This window comes from Thamnophis sirtalis, unplaced genomic scaffold, assembly GCF_051295495.1.
Source record: "Thamnophis sirtalis isolate CommonGarterSnake01/CBP01778 unplaced genomic scaffold, rThaSir2_p1.2 scaffold_2, whole genome shotgun sequence".
Classification (NCBI taxonomy): Eukaryota; Metazoa; Chordata; class Lepidosauria; order Squamata; family Natricidae; genus Thamnophis; species Thamnophis sirtalis.
The window spans coordinates 172,977,440-172,994,871 of NW_028261382.1; the positions used below are offsets into that span (position 1 = coordinate 172,977,440).

The 17,432-nt window shown below is 40.5% G+C and overlaps 1 protein-coding gene across 1 annotated transcript in view; it reads left to right on the forward strand.

Moving 5' to 3' along the window:
- Positions 1 to 340: 340 nt before the first annotated feature.
- F13A1 (coagulation factor XIII A chain) overlaps positions 341 to 17,432 on the forward strand; it is a 111,859-nt gene continuing 94,767 nt past the window's right edge. The window contains exons 1-2 of the mRNA XM_087707504.1: positions 341 to 485; positions 13,001 to 13,189. Coding sequence (XP_087563630.1) covers positions 347 to 485; positions 13,001 to 13,189 — 328 coding nt within the window. The 5' untranslated portion in view covers positions 341 to 346. The remainder of the gene's footprint in view (positions 486 to 13,000; positions 13,190 to 17,432) is intronic.

A 17,432-nucleotide genomic window follows, 5' to 3' on the forward strand; every position in this document is an offset into this window, starting at 1 on the left:
CGTTCCATAGGGTCGGAGCTGCCACCGAGAAGGCTCTCCTCCGCGTAGTTGCCAGTCGACATTGACCGGCAGATGGGACTCGGAGGAGGCCTAATCTATGGGATCTAATTGGTTGGGTGGAGGTAATTGGCAGTAGGCGGTCTCTCAAGTTGGGTTGGACTAGAAGACCTCCAAGGTCCCTTCCAACTATTGTATTGTATCTATTTTTCTACACACACACACACACACACACACACACACACACGGGCAATACCATGATCAGCCTAGTGTAGTGATGGCTTGTTCGCATTAACTTTTTTCCTCTTTGCTTCCTTGATGTAGGGGAGGCATCAGTGAGATAACTACAATGTCAGAACCAACTAAGAAAACTCCTCCTGTCTTGAGTGGACGGAGGGCTGTTCCACCCAACGTTTCCAATGCAGAAGAAGATGAAGTTCCTGAAGTAGAGACAACTGTTGCGTTGCCAAGGGGATTTAATCGAGAAGGTATGTCTAACCACACGATTTAGAACTAATCAATACACCTGAGAATTTTTTCTTCACTTCGCCCATACTGTTGTAAAATATCGAAATTCAGACACTCATGCCCTCGTCTTGAACTTGGCTGTCCCAAAATTTCAGAGGCAGGAGATCCCAGAAGAAAGCTAGATCTTGTGTCATCTCTATCAAAGCAAGTAGCCATTGTGGAAGACAAGTCTAAAATCCTGACATTTAACATGTATTTCTTTTTAAAATCAGCACAATTAATTGGGTTTTTTTAAATTAGCAATTAGCTTGCTTTTCAGGTTTAACACACCCTTAATATTGATTTATTTACTGGGGAAAGAATGGACATTCTCTTGCTTTTCCCATGGTGTCAACAACCCTTCTGTATGTTTGATGCTCTCCTATTACCAAAATCTCTCTTCCTATTCTCTACCAAAGCCTACTAGACATTCCACCAGTGGTGGGTTTCAAAAATTGTTCGAACCTACTCTGTGGGTGTGGCCTCCTTTGTGGGAGTGGCTTGCCACCCATGTGGCCGGATGGGAGTGGCTTGCCGCCCATGTGACCGGATATGAAGATGCCGACGACACTTGTCAGAACCACCTTAAATTCCCTCACACACAGCACTGGCATGCATAAGAATATGATGCAAACTTGTTTTTTAAAAGGCATCTTTGGTTTGCTTTAAAACAACTTCAACACACGCAATGTTCTGATTGCACCACAAACGCAGTAGTCATCCTTACCCTTCACAGAGGCACTGAGTTTTATAAATAGGAGCATGAGAGTGTAGAATAATCCTATCCAAGGACCAGTGGTGGGTTTCAAAAAATTTTGGGACCTCTTCTGTAGGTGTGACCTGCTTTCCGGGTCCACTGGTGGAACCTCTTCTAACCGGTTCGGTAGATTTGACGAACCGGTTCTACCGAATAGGTGTGAACTGGTAGGAACCCACCTCTGAGTGTGTTGTAGTAATTCAGATGAGAAACCGCAAGAACATGAGAGGCTGTCATCAAAGAGTCTCGGCCCAGGGCAATCAGAACATTGCGTGTGTTGAAGTTGTTTTAACGCAAACCAAAGATGCCTTTTAAAAAACAAGTTGACATCCTATTCTTATGCATGCCAGGGCTGTGTGTGAGGTAATTTAAGGTGGTTCTGACAAGTGTCATCGGCATCTTCATATCCGGTCACATGGGCGGCAAGCCACTCCCATCCGGTCACATGGGTGGCAAGCCACTCCCACAAAGGAGGCCACACCCACAGAGTAGGTTCGAACAATTTTTGAAACCCACCACTGCCTGATACCACTCGTCTATCCTCTCTCCCAACTGCCCCGAGCAGCAGATGAAATGGAAGATTAACAGGGCAATAAACCCATCCACATTTGGAGACATGGAGCAATATGACCTTTGTCCACGGGCAACCGCAATAAAATTGAATGATATGTACCAGTTGGAAGGAATTGGACTTAAGAATTGGAGCTAAGTGATGCAGGTCAGAGACAAAGCTGAGGAGCACTTGAAAATGCAGCAGCGCCAAGAGGTTGGAAAGATAAAAGTTGCAGCCCAGTTCTGAAGACCTTTTTTTATCTAGGGGAGATTAAGGAACCAGCCTCAGTCATTGGGGCCAATCCCAAAGAAGTGAGGATACTTCACTGCCAGGAAAGTACTTCAGGCAATAATATAGATAGTTCGCAGAAGCATGCAACAGATTTAAGCCAGGCTTCTTGGAGATACTTAAGAATCACATTAACAAAACTTTTCATTTTGAGCACCTTAGAAACACTTTTTTTTTTTTGGGGTAGCTGGCTCTTGGTTATTTCATCAGAAAATCTCTGCTATCATCTCCTGACTCCTGTTATTTTCCATCCCCCGAAGGTTCCACCTTAATTCTAGTTACCTCCAATAGACCGATTAGATCCCACAGATTAGGCCTCCTCCGAATTCCATCCGCTGGCCAATGCCGACTGGCGACCACTCGGAGGAGAGCCTTCTCTGTGGCTGCTCCAGCCCTTTGGAACGAGCTCCCCGTGGAGATTCGAACCCTCACCACCCTCCAGGCCTTCCGCAAAGCCCTTAAAACCTGGCTGTTCCAACAGGCCTGGGGCTAATGAGCTTTTGTCCCCCCTCGAATGGTATGGTTGTTGTGTGCTTTTAAATTGTGTATTGTTCTGTTCGTCTTTTTATTCCTTATTTGTACCCCCCCCCCTTGACTTGGGTTGTGAGCTGCCCTGAGTCCCCTTCGGGGAAAAGGGCGGCATAGAAATATAATAAATCCTAATCCTAATCCTAATCCTAGTTGTTTAGGTCTCCATATCTTTACCTTAAAAGTCCTTGATGGATTCGTGATTATGACAGCTGGTGAAAACTATTCATAGTTATGCTCCTTTTAAAGTCAAGAACTTGAGATTGAAGATATTGTACCTAAAGTTAAGCAACGATACATAATAATACACAAGGTTATATTTGAACTTTGGCTGTTTCATACAATTTCCAAAGCTAAGGTTATGGAAGAGATTGAGATTTGTTTTATTTATATGCCGCCCTATTCCCAGGGGGACTCAGGGCGGCGAACAACTCAAGGGGGAAAGGGAACACAAAAGCGTTTAAAATAGCCAACAGCCACACAGCCACACAGATCAAGCGGGGAAGGGAACTCATCAACCCCAGGCCTGCCGACACAGCCAGGTTTTAACGGCTTTTCGGAAGGCCTGGAGAGAGGTGAGGGTCCGAATCTCCGCGGGGAGCTCGTTCCAAAGGGCCGGAGCCGCCACAGAGAAGGCCCTCCCCCGGGTAGTAGCCAGATGGCATTGGCTGGTAGACAGGACCCGGAGGAGGCCTACTCTGTATGATCTAATGGGTCTTTGGGAGGTACTTGGCAGCAGGCGGTCTCTCAAGTAAACTTGAGGTAAACTTGCTATTCAATAAATTTGTATTTGATTAGCATTAATTTGGGGGAAAAAACAGCATCGAAGGGCAATTGCAATGTTTTTACAGGAGTGGTTTCTGCTTTTTTGGTGTGTGTGTGTGTGTGTGTGTGTGCTCTATTTGAGAGAAAAATCTATCCTTTGAAAGATCTATTTGAATTGGGAACAATTTTTTCATTGATGCCAACCTATTGCAAATAGCCTATTATTTCTTTACACCTGTAAATTCATGCTAAAATTGCCTAAAATGATTTTTTCAGTTTTAAAGTTCTTGGAAGAAGAAGCCTTCAAAATGAGATGTCCATTTGCCATTTCAATAGAGGGTTGAGAAAACAGAAACAGCTCTCGTTTCCAAATAGAGTTGTCGGCCTTTGAGATTGCCCAATTCAGTTTTCATTTTGCTCAAGGGACCGAAACATGACTCTGAAAAGTATTGCTCGTCATTAATTTCCTCTACCTTTAATTCATTCAAACTTATCTAAGTGTGCTTTGTGAATGCCCACTGCTGTGCACGCGCATATATGCATTGGCAGACACACACGTACATCCAGAGATCATTTCAAGTGTGGCTATCATTCTGGTAGAAATCCCAGGAGGAGTCCCTCACATAAATTAACAACAATCTTGTTAGGGTTGTTGTAAATTGGCTGCTGGCATATGTACAAGAGAGTGAAGTGAGCAGATGGTCCCGGTACGAAGAAGCAGTGGGGGTGTAATATTAAAGAGAATCTGCTGCCATGGAGATGTGGCCTCTCACAGGGAGTTGGTCCATTGGGAAAGCTGTGCTGAATGCATTCTTGATATGGTCGGTGACCTCCAGGTTCCTTTGTCCAAGGAACTGGTTAACATGTCAAGGGCAGATGCCTCATGGACAGCCAGGGACACGGTACAGAAGTTTTTCCTTACAGCTATTGACACATCGTTAGGCACAGTGAAAATGGATGACACGCTTTTCTAGACTGTTTGCTGGTGTTCTTCTGGTCAAATCTGGATGTTTAGGAATTGCTAAGTAGAAAGATGTGGAGAAATGAGACATGGGGGCAAGGAAGTCTTTATGGGAAGCTTAGTTCTTTAGATACAGTTCCGTCCTTGTGCTTCTGCTAGAACAGGGCTGTCAAATTTGCGGGCCGCAGGCCAGATGTGTCACGCGCTGGCCTCCGTGGCACGACAAAACCGTGCTCGACTAAAGCGCGCCTGATTAAACCGCGTCGCTGACGTCATCAGCAGGGCGACAACAGCGAGCGCGGAGAAAGAAGGGCGCTTTAAAAGCAAGCCGATTCAAGTTAAGGTAAGGGTTAGGTTTAGGGTTAGGGTTAGGGTTAGGTTTAGGTTTAGGGTTAGGGTTAGGGTTAGGGTTAGGGTTAGGGTTAGGTTTAGGGTTAGGTTAAGGGTTAGGGTTAGGTTTAGGATTAGATTAAGGGTTAGGTTTAGGGTTAGGTTTAGGGTTAGGTTAAGGGTTAGGTTTAGGGTTAGGTTTAGGGTTAGGTTAAGGGTTATGGTTATGGTTATGGTTATGGTTATGGTTATGGTTATGGTTATGGTTAGGGTTAGGGTTAGGGTTAGGGTTAGGGTTAGGGTTAGGGTTAGGGTTAGGGTTAGGGTTAGGGTTAGGGTTAGGTTAAGGGTTAGGGTTAGGTTTAGGGTTAGGTTAAGGGTTAGGATTAGGTTTAGCGTTAGGTTAAGGGTTAGGTTTAGGGTTAGGTTTAGGGTTAGGTTAAGGGTTAGGTTTAGGGTTAGGTTTATGGTTAGATTTAGGATTAGGTTTAGAGGGGTTAGGTTTAGGTTTAGGGGTTAATTTTAGGTTTAGCGTTTACAGCGTGCTTTTTTCTCCGCGCTGTTGTCGCGCTGTGATGACGTCAGCTACGCGGTTTCGTCGAGCGCCCTTTAGTCGAACGTGGTTTTGTGGTGGAACCGCCGGCCTCACCCACGCCCCATTTACCAAAGGGGGGGGGAAATACGCAATGCTCCCCGTGATGCTGCTGTGCTGTGAGGACGCAACTTTGACACCCCTGTGCTAGAATGTATGAAGGGGATTTCCATCAATAATTCTTGTTTCAAGAATTCTTACCTCTTGGCTATAGGACAAATGTCTTGATAACATGACATTTGCAAATTTTAACAGAAAGGAGAAATATTTCATAGTCTAAAATATAATCGCTTTTTTTTTCTGTAATGGGGTAACGTTCACAGATTAAAGTGAACGTTCTATTTGGAAAGAATATAGAGGAAGGCAAAAATTATTGTTCCTCCGGAACTCGATTTGGGCAGGGTTTCTTGTGGCAACTAATGGATCCGTGCTAAGAGTTCATTTGGCGGATTAGTTCCTAAAATATTGTTTGTTGGGGGGGAAAAAAAAAGACCTTAGCACTCTGCCTGCCTTATTGTGAAATTCATGTACAGTTGAAGGCAGATTAATCATTACTTTTTGAGGTTATGTGATGCAAGTTCTCGGATGCCACGCTGCTCGGGGTGACATGAAAATCAGCAGAAGTATTTGTGGTTTTTTTTGCAATATCAGCAGAAGTATTAAGAAATTTGTAACCTTTGAACACTAATTCTGCCTTTCAGATTAAAAAAAAAAAAGACAAGTGAATAGGAAAATATAAGAATATCAGAATAATCGGCTGAAGCAGGCCAATACCCATCTTTATCCAGCATTAATAAAGATGATGCTAGCAGTAATATTACGAAACCAAGCAGGCAATATATCTAAATAAAGTAATTTTTTGCTTCTACAACAGCCCAGAACTTCAGATACCTCTGGAGTGCTCATAATTAGATGGTAGAAACATTCTCCCGTTCAGTTGTTCTCCTGAAAATGAATTTGGAAGATGTGTTGCTCATAACCTTAAGATAATATTGAATCTCCAAGATTAGTAGTCCTGTATCGAACCGTCCATAAATCTATCCAACTCCCCCTTTTAAAAAAACATACAAATTAACAGCCAGCACTACCTCTTTTGATAATGTATCACAGAAATTGTTACCGCATTTTCTTAGGGCTTCTCTAAATCTCTTTCTAATCAACTTTATTGGATGACTGCTGATTCTTGTCTTTTGAGGGCAAAGCGGTACACCTCAATCAGGGCTCAACCACCATTCTTCCCACCTAAGAGTCCCAAATTTGCTAGCGTTTTCTCAAGGTAAAGGAACTTGCCCCTCCTAAGAACTTTGATTTTCCTCCCCAATACTATTTCCAACTGCTTTATATCCTTTTCCAAATAATAATGAGTTGCTCAATAGATTTATAAGAGCCGAGGTGGCGCAGGGGTTAGAGTGCAGTACTGCAGGCCACTTCAGCTGACTGTTATCTGCAGTTCAGCGGTTCTAATCTCACCGGCTCAAGGTTGACTCAGCCTTCCATCCTTCCGAGGTGGGTGGAATGAGGACTCGGATTGTTGGGGGTGATATGCTGACTCTGTAAACCGCTTAGAGAGGGCTGAAAGCCCTATGAAGCGGTATATAAGTCTAACTGCTATTGCTATTTATATAAGGGCATTACAGGTGCAGATATAACAATAGAGATGTTTAAATTCATTACAATGTTGGCAGCTTCATTTCCATTCCCCTTCCTTGTGATTTCTAGGATGGAATTGGCTATACCCTGAGCTGGCATTGAAATCTCCATTATATTTTCCTAAATCTTTGGGATATTAGTTATAAATAGCATATAAACTATCAGACCTTTGGGACAGGGGTTCACAGCTTTACATTTACTTATATAAAATTTCATTTGCAATTTGGTTGACCAATCACCCAGTGATAGTAGATTCTTCTGGAGTGCTTCTAGCCACATTTGGGTACTATCTTCCACAAATTTGGCTGGCCCACCGCTTATGACTAAGTGAAGAATATTTAAAAGTAACCTTAAACGAGATCCCAAAATAAATCTCTGAAGCACATCAATTCTTACTTCTCTCTTTTGAGAAAATTGTCTGTGTATTCCTCATCTTTGCTTTCTTTCTTTTTTTAGAATGCCACTGTGTCTTCATATCCAACAGCATTTTACATTTTTACACAAATAGAATAGAATAGAATAGGTTGGAAGGGACCTTGGAGGTCTTCTAATCCAACCCCCTGCCTAGGCAGGAAACTCTATACCATTTCAGACAAACGGTTGTCCAATCTCTTCTTAAAAACTTCCAGTGTTGGAGAATTCACAACTTCTGGAGGCAACTTCTGTTCCACTGATTAACTGTTCTAACTGTTAGGAGATTTCTTTTTAATTTTAGGTTGCTTCTCTCCTTGATTAGTTTCCATCCATTGCTTCTTCTCCTACCCTTGACTCCCTCTTCTTTGGGGCAACCCCTGAGATATTGGAACATGCTAAGTCCTCGACCTGCGACCGGTCCTAAAGTCCTCAACTTACGACCGGCCGCAGGTCCTCGACTTACAACTGACGGCCGGCAACAGCCAAGCTGTGCCTGATTGGCTAAAGCGCGACTGGCTGAGCGCGGGCTGCCAGAAGCACTCCCATTGGCCACCCTGCTTGACAGCTTCCGTATAAATAGCTGTCAAGCAGGGCGAGGTGCTGAATTCTGCCTGTACATAGTTCTTGTTCTGTTTTAACAATAAACCGCTGTTAAATTTACCTCAGCTGCCTCACGTCTCGTCCATCCTTCGATCTTTTGCAGAACGCTGCTGTCACGTCACCCTTAGTCCTTCTTTTCATTCACAAAGTCTCCCTTCACCCTCTCCTCACTATATCTCATACGTGGACTGCAAACATCTAGAGGCCCAGATATTCAGAAAACATTGTTTCCTGCCACCTAGTGTTCTTCTACATTTATGTAGCTTGAGGACAGTGGTGGGTTTCAAAAATTGTTCGAACCTACTCTGTGGGTGTGGCCTCCTTTGTGGGAGTGGCTTGCCGCCCCATGTGACTGGATGGGAGTGGCTTAACACCCATGTGACCTGATATGAAGATGCCGACGACACTTGTCAGAACCACCTTAAATTACCTCACACACAGCACTGGCATGCATAAGAATAGGATGTAAACTTGTTTCTTAAAAGGCATCTTTGGTTTGCGTTAAAACAACTTCAACACACGCAATGTTCTGATTGCACCACAAACGCAGTAGTCATCCTTACCTTTCACAGAGGCACTGAGTTTTATAAATAGGAGCATGATAGTGTAGAATAATCATATCCAAGGACCAGTGGTGGGTTTCAAAAAATGTTTGGAACCTCTTCTGTAGGTGTGGCCTGCTTTCCGGGTCCACTGGTGGAACCTCTTCTAACCGGTTCGGTAGATTTGACGAACCGGTTCTACCGAATAGGTGCGAACTGGTAGGAACCCACCTCTGCTTGAGGAACATCATGTGAGAGAGATTTGGGAAGCTGTGCCGAGATGGGGAAGCTGTTTCTAAATGTAAAATCCTAAAGCTGTACCTGGTATTCCTTCTCCTACCGCACTGCTATGTATTTCCAAGTATAAGTCAGAATGTAGCCTTGGTATTAGCAACTGAGGTTTTAAATTGGAGAGATTTTGGCATAATTGAGGATTACCATGCTTCAGGAAAATAAAGGGCTCCTCTCTCTTGTGATTTGATTCATATACTACTTGAGGCAGCAGGACATAGTTTAAATTACATTTTGGCAGAGTGGAAATATCTACTGGTGATACGTGTTATAAAGCCCAAACCAGCTTGCAACATGGCTTAATTAGAATGATCCTGGGTGATTAATCCTTTGGGAGCTGCTGTCGTCAGGTTCTTTAGTCTGTCTAAAGAGGAGCCTTATTAAAGTGTTTTTTTGCAATGGCCAATGGCACGGAAAGCGGTATATTTTCCTAGACTAACCACAGGACTCTGCTTCAACATTACAATCAGGGCGCTCAGCTGTTGAATTAAAATTTAATTTGGAAGTGGTAGGATTGCCTCCGGGCTGCATTATCTGTCTTCAAAGGGTCTGCATCATTGATGAGGCTTCCTTTAAGGTCAGAAGTCTGGTGTTCTGTAGTTGGGAATGGGGGAAAAAAGCTGAGAAGAGCCGTTAATAAGGACTGCAGCAGTTATACTAGTTACGTTAGATAAATCAGCAGTTCCTGTAGCTTTTAAGAACACCCCCCCCCCCCACTTTCCCAATACCAAATGTATTTCGTTTGTGCCTGTTTTTGTGGAAAACAGGCCTGGCAAAATTTGTGTCCAATAGAAGAGAATATATGTCGCTCAAGGTTGAACTGTGGAGTCCTTGGTGCAGTGGTGGGTTTCTGTTTAAAATATTTTATTCATTTTCATTTTCATTTTATATAATCACATATATACTGTGCAAGATTGAGGCCATGTAACATTAAGCAATAAACATAACTCTTCTTATATTCCAAAATACAAAACCAACATAACGCTTCAACCCTCCATACACCCTTTCTTTCTCCCCCCTCTCCAACTTTCCTTTCTCCCCTTCAACATTCCCCTCTTCTACTTCCCCTCCCCCTTAACATTCCTTTCTCCCTCACTCTGTCAAAAACCTAGGAGTACTCCAGTGGTGGGTTTCAAAAAACTTTGGAACCTCTTCTGTAGGTGTGGCCTGCTTTCCGGGTCCACTGGTGGAACCTCTTCTTCTTCTCTTTTTTTTTAATGTATTAATTTTTATTTTAAACACATTAAGCACATCAACAGAAACAAACACATGACTTAAAAACAACATAGGAACAAGAAGTTCCATCGTATATCATACAGCAGTTCCGAATCGGTTTCTTTGCAGTTAGTGTTTTCCCTTCTATACATTTCTATCTTGCGTTCATAATCTCCTTATTCGTTATCCATTTTTATATAGAATTCTTTATTTATTTATACTTAGCTACTTATGGCCAAGTATTATTTACCTATATTGTGCTTTATATTTTTACTGTCATTTATTCTCTTACATACAGTTGTAGGTATACATTCACATACTTATTCTTTTTCTTTGCCATTCTTATACTTTTGTTATTCCATTTAAAAGGTTATAATATACAGTTTGGATTGCTTTGTTTACCATCCCTAGTGCCTGTTGTGACACCACCTTATTTTCTCTTCCTTTTCTTTTCTCCCTCCCTTCCTTCTCTACTTCCTTCCTTCCTCCTCTCCTTCCCCTTCTTCCTTCCCTTACCTCTCCCCTACTCCTACCTCTTTCTTCTCCTTCCTACCCTCTCTCCTTCTCTTTTTCTCTCTTCCTCCCTCCTCTCCTTCTCTTTCTCTCCCTCCCACCCACCTCTCCTTACCTCTTTCTTCTTCCCTTACCTCTCCTCTACTCTTCCTCTTCCTTTCCTACTATCTCTCCTTCTCTTTCTCTCCCTCCCTCCCTCCTCTCCTTCTCTTTCTCTCCCTCCCACCCACCTCTCCTTACCTCTTTCTTCTTCCCTTACCTCTCCTATGCTCTTCCTCTTTCTTTCCTACTATCTCTCCTTCTCTTTCACTCCCTTCCACCCTCCACTCCTTTCCCTTCCTTCGTCCCTCCATTCTCTACTTCCTTCCTCCCCTCCTTTCCTTCCTTCTTCCCTTCCTTTCTTTTTCTATTGTTATAGGTGTCTCTTTCAAATCCCAGTTTATGTTTTCTTGGGGATGATATTTGGTGGAACTTCTTCTAACCGGTTGGGTAGATTTGACGAACCGGTTCTACTGAACTGGTGCAAACCTGTAGGAACCCCCCTCTGCCTTGGTGTTGCCTGAGCTTGATTGTGGACTTGCAAACATATCTAGTTGGGTAGATTACATAATGTTATTTAGTTGGAGAACATCTGCAAGCCAACAACCAAGCTCAGAGAACACCAAGGACCTCATAAAACACATGTGTGTACAATTTCATATGTATTGGTTGCCAAAATTGCAGAAATCAGTTGTGTAGTTCTGCTCGCTCCCACCCTGTGTCATGAGGTTTAGAAATTTGCTACATTCATTCATTCTTCAAAATAAAACTTCAGATCTCATGATTTCTTCCAACATCACAGACAGTCACTTGGAAGAACATTTGTCAACTGGGTGTCTTAAGTAAAAAAGCCGATGAAACTGAGAAGTTTTTGTTCAAAACAGGATTTTGGAAGCTTGCTAATACTAAATTAAAGACCTAATATGAACACTCATTAAGCCAGAGAACATTTTAAAGAATGTGGGATCTAAGAGCCATGTTAATAAATAAAATATCCTTTTCAAGCCAGGGTCATGTTTTCAGCCAAATAAAAATAAATATCCCAATAGCAGCTAATAATATATATCATGTTTGAATGCTGAATGTTTGAATGTTTCTTTAAAAGAATACCAAGAAGAAAAGTAATGTTCACTGTTCCAAATCACAGGGCCTGACACCACATCCAAATAACTTAAATAATCATGATTAATATGTTTATTGAATGCTGTTTTTAAATATTAAACAAGGTGGAAAAGTAACCTCTTTTCCAAATACGTAGAAACCAGTGGTGGGTTTCAAAAATTGTTGGAACCTACTCTGTGGGTGTGGCCTCCTTTGTGGGAGTGGCTTGCCACGCATGTGACCGGATGGGAGTGGCTTGCCGCCCATGTGACCGGATATGAAATTATGAATTAATACTTAGGTCGGTCCAAGTAGCTATTCAGAAACTTTGGCATTGAAGCATGCAAGTCTTAAAGCTGTCAAGTTACAAGATCCTTGCCAGTAGTGGGTTTCAAAAAAGTTTGGAACCTCTTCTGTAGGTGTGGCCTGCTTTCCGGGTCCACTGGTGGAACCTCTTCTAACTGGTTCGGTAAATTTGATGAACCGGTTCTACCGAACTGGTGCGAACTGGTAGGAACCCGCCTCTGGTAGAAACATATACTATAGATTGTAAGAAACTGAGCACTGCTGGAATTCTTAATTTATACTGGTATTTCAACCATATATATTATCTGAGATGCTCACTTCGTTGTATAGTAAATGGGAGTGAATGCATGGCTCATTGCTAAACTGAGCTCAATTTAGTTTTGATTATGACATAGATCTTCACAATGTAGCAAGCATAATATATTAGTTGAGTATGAAAAATAAATAAGTTAAAATAGAAGTAGCAAGTCCAAAACTGACAAATTCAAAGCTAAATATAATATTCCATAACACCAGTTTCCTGGATTTAATTTGTATTACTTCAATCAATGATAGAGGGGAAAAAATAATCATAATAGTTAAATGTCAGAGGTTTTTTTTAGTGAAGTCTTATAACATCAGCTTTATAAAATCTGGCATGTCCCTTGGTTCAGACTATTAAAAATGTAGGAAATTATCACAAAATTGGTAGCTAGATTGGCTTGTTTATTCTTGTTTATTCTTTAACAAGTCAAGGGTGGGATTTTTTGTGCCTTAATACGAAGGATAATTTAGGAAATAAAGAGGAAGGTCTTTGTCTTATCTAAAATGATAAAAGTATAGATTTTTAAAGTATCTCCACCTTTTCTCACAAGGTGAGAACTCTCATTTATCCTCAGATATTTGAGCAAAATTCTTTACCTCACAATCCAATGGTCTGTTCAAATGCAGAGAAATTGCTCGCTGACATAAGTATGAATTTTCCGCGAAATACATTAAGCAAATGGAATTAATTGTGGGGAAATGGCTGTGCTGGCTTTAAAAGATGTTTTCTATCTCTGTTTACGTGAAGGTGTTCTGGAAGTCGAAGAAGTCCTTGTATTCAGCCGTGAATATGAAATTAATAAGAAGGAGCACCACACAGACAAATACTACAATTTCAAACTGATTGTGCGCCGAGGACAGAGTTTCCATATTCAGATTGTATTCAATCGTGCATACGATCCGGAGAAGGACCAATTCTGGATTGAATATCTTATAGGTAAGTGCCAACTAGTGCCTGTTCTTGTTATTTATTTATTATTTATTGTCTCTCTTTTTATCTTGTAAAAGCCTATGGTTACAGTGGGAAAACAGGGTCATTTATCATGCAAATCATGCAGATGCATATTTTTTCATAATCTCAAACAGGTACTTACTCAATTTTTATTTAGAACATGTCATAAAGATGTAATGTTACCAGATGATAATAGAAACAGTTAATGGAATGCCATTATGTGGGTGTTTTTTTTTAAAAAAAGGAATATTTTATATAAAAGGACGTAAAAACAATTATAGTCAAAGGAAGGTTGAGGTATGATAGTAATATATATATATATATATATATATATATATATATATATATATATATATATATATATATATATATATATATATATATATATATATATATATATATATAATTTAAAATAAATAACTTGATATGAACTGTAGGTAATGACTGTGGAAGGGATGCACGAAAGTTTTTTTGTAACCAATTGACACACTTTCAACAATTTGTAATGGAAGATGGTTTTGTGGTGTTTTTTGTGTTTTGTTTGTCTGTGTTTATTCAAAAATAAAAAAATTCTTTTAAAAAAAGATGGTACATGCAGTTCATAGGCTGCAAGCTGAAAAACTTGATTTGGGGTGTCTCCTAAATTTAAGTGCTTCTTAAAGTGTCCCCCAACACCCACCCAGGGATTCAGGAAGCCAAAATTATTTGCCAGAGGTTTAAGACGTATGCAAACATTCTCATTATAATTTATTCGTTAAAAATATAGTCTTTTTAAATTAAAAATATTTATGTTCATATCTAATAATAATCGGGGAACCCAGAGTGGGATGGAGCCCACTTAAATGGCTGATATGAGTGTGTGTTGTGGCCGGGGTGGAGGTGGGGTGCAATTATTTTATTGTTTTACTATTTTTTGTTTTTTAATTATTTTTATTTCTTTTATAATGTGTTTTTTCCCCTGTAAGCTGCCTTGAGTCACCATGAGCGAGTAGATTGCAATATAAATTTTACAAATAAATAAATAAATAAAATATGTTTAATATTGTTATTTTTGCATTATTCAATAAATAAACATCCTATGCCAGCATTATTTTAATTTTTAATATGGTGAATATTGATAATGTATAAGATCTGCAAATGAAAACTCTTTGCGGTCTTCCATAATTTTTAAAAGTGGGGAATGGAAAAGCACAATTTTAAGAAATACTGCCAAGATCAGAGGTGGTATTGAACCAGTGATATGTGGTGAGGTTAGGGTTAGGGTTAGGGACACAAAGCCAGTTGGGTGACTGGGCCAGTCACTCATTCTCAGCCCTAACAAGAATATCAAATGGCAAACCACTACTATAAATCGTGCCATAAAACCGCATGGATTGCCCAGGCAGTTACAAGGGGAAATCAAGATTGAATTGAAGGTTAAAGCCATCCTACTGTTAAGATTAACCACTTTTATAATTTTGTATGTTAATTTTTGAGTGCTCTAAATACCTTTAGAGCAGTGGCCCCTGATCTTTCTGGCAACAGGGGCCGGTTTTGTGGAAAACAATTTTTCCATGGACCAGACGGGAGATATTTTGTGTGCAGCTTCCATCCTATGAATGTGCAGATAAAGATTTGCTCACTCTCCTGCCAATGGGGTGGCCTGATTCCTAACAGGCCACGGACTGGTACCAGTCCACGAATAAGAGGGTTGGGTACCGCTCAGTGGTGGGATTCAAATAATTTACCAACCAGTTCTCTGCCCTAATGACTAGCTGGGTAGGTGGGGCTCGGTGGTCATGTGATCATGTGGGTGTGGCCAAGTCAATGTCACTCAGGTCGATGGGCACTTCGCCTTAGTTGTTACAATGGTAATAAGGGTTAACTGGAGAGGCAGTTTCTGTAAGCGGGGCAATAAAGATTAGGCTAGAAACAACACCAGAATGTTTCCTTCCTGCCTTCCTTACAGGATTAGCCCTGTAAAGTGGGAAAAACCAAAATGAGATTTCCTCCAACAATCGGTTCTCCGAACTGCTTAGAATATTACCAACCGGTTCTCCCGAATAGGTGCGAACTGGCTGAATCCCACCACTGGTACCCTTGCTTTAGAGACATGCTGGAGCAGGGCGGGAAGAAATGGCATTTCTTTAATTTGTCTGCAACCATCGTTATGCTGAGACTGATGAAGGAAGTTCCATTTAATAGTCATGAATAGGAACTATTTATATTTCTGCTCTCCATGAATTTGTCTGATATATTCATGGCTACATTTTATGGGAATCCTTACCATGTATTCATAGCAATCTATGATGCTTTTTGTAAAGTTTTTCCCCAGACTGAATTGATCTTGTTGATTACTTAACATGTGATTCGTAGCTGAATGAAATAGGTGGCTCTTTTTGAAAAACAGCTGTGTTATATTTAATTGGGTGCTATGAAGGCTCTGGATGTATTATTTCCAATACTTCTTTCACTTCTGCAAATAATCGGGTTAATGTTATGCTGATGAAAATTCACAGAAGAACTTGCATTATGGTGGAAATAGATTGGTCAGTTTGTTTCACACCTAACTTGTTTTCACATGTGCTTATTCATAATTCAATTTTATCTTCTTTGCACATTAATGTGCATGAAAAAACAAATTCTTTCTTTTTCTCTCTCTCTTTCTGTGTGTGTGTGTGTGTGTGTATGTGTGTGTGTGTATATATATATATTTAGAGTCACAACCCCTGGTAAGCCCCAATTATGGGAGGAAGCCAACTGCTTCCATCATCTGTCAATCGGCTCATCACAAGAGTCGATCACGACAGAAATCCAATATTTTTACTGTTGCCTTTGTTATATTTGTGTTTTTTTATTTGTGCTGATAAATAAATAAAGGGAGACTAGTATAGATCTATTTCAAGCTATTTAGCTCTCATCAGCTAGCCATACCCTTACTGGGATTTGAACCTGTGTGCTGTATTGCATCTTAGGCAATAGCAATAGCAATAGCAGTAGACTTATATACCGCTTCATAGGCCTTCAGGCCTCTCTAAGCGGTTTACAGAGAGTCAGCATATTGCCCCCAACAATCTGGGTCCTCATTTTACCCACCTCAGAAGGATGGAAGGCTGAGTCAACCCTGAGCCGGTGAGATTTGAACCGCTGACCTGCTGATCTAGCAGTAGCCTGCAGTGCTGCATTTAACCACTGCGCCACCTTGGCTCTAACATCTTAGCCATTAAGCCATTAGATCTATACTAGTCTCCCTTTATTTATTTATCAGCACAAATAAAAAACATTATATATATATATATATATATATATATATATATATATATATATATATATATATATATATATATATATATATATATATATATATATATATATATACACACACACACACACACACACACATACTGTGCATATATATGTGTGTGTGTTTGTGTTTGTGTGTGAAAGATTTTTGCAGCTCGAAGAGAAATCAGGATACAATAAAACACATTTGTAAATATTTAATAATATTTTCAAATGCATTTTTCATGAAATAGGTTTTTCTAAATATATGTCACCTTTGCAGTGGTAAAGGATATTTTAGCATAAAATATAATCTGCAAATACACTTTTTAATTCTTTTAAAGCAGTGAATTATATTATGACATTTGGAAATCTGCGAAGTCTTAAAGACTTTTCCCACGTGCAGATTAGGCCGGTTTGTGTCAGTTTCCACGTCCTGGATCAGCAGGAAAACCTAGCTATCTACTATGACTTCCCCCCTGGATAGTCCCATGGGGTGCCCTCCAGATGCCTGGCCATCAGCACGTCGGCTAAAGACATGATTGGGTTTGTAACTCCACATACCTGGAGGGCAAATAGGAGGGAAGGATCATCTATATCAAACTGTATCAGCCTTAAGGCAAAAATCGCTGCACACTCTAAATGAGTTACTGATGCTAATTTTTCTTCGCAGTCCTTTTCCTGACCATTATAAACTCATCAAGAATTGGTTTTGAATTGACATTTAATTTATCTTCCTGGGCACTGGGTCCATTCGTGCATTTGAATTATTGATCTCTCCCTTTCTCTTGGTGCATAGAATCATACAGCCATTTATTACGTCTGCTATTTATAAATGGGGCATATTTCGGTTTTACATTCAGTTTTGGCGTAAAGACAGTTGTTTCCACAGTTTCTTCCCTTATGACTTTAGATTCCAGGGAGTATTAAAGAGAAGGGTGGCACCCCGTGATGTCTTAAGGAAAAA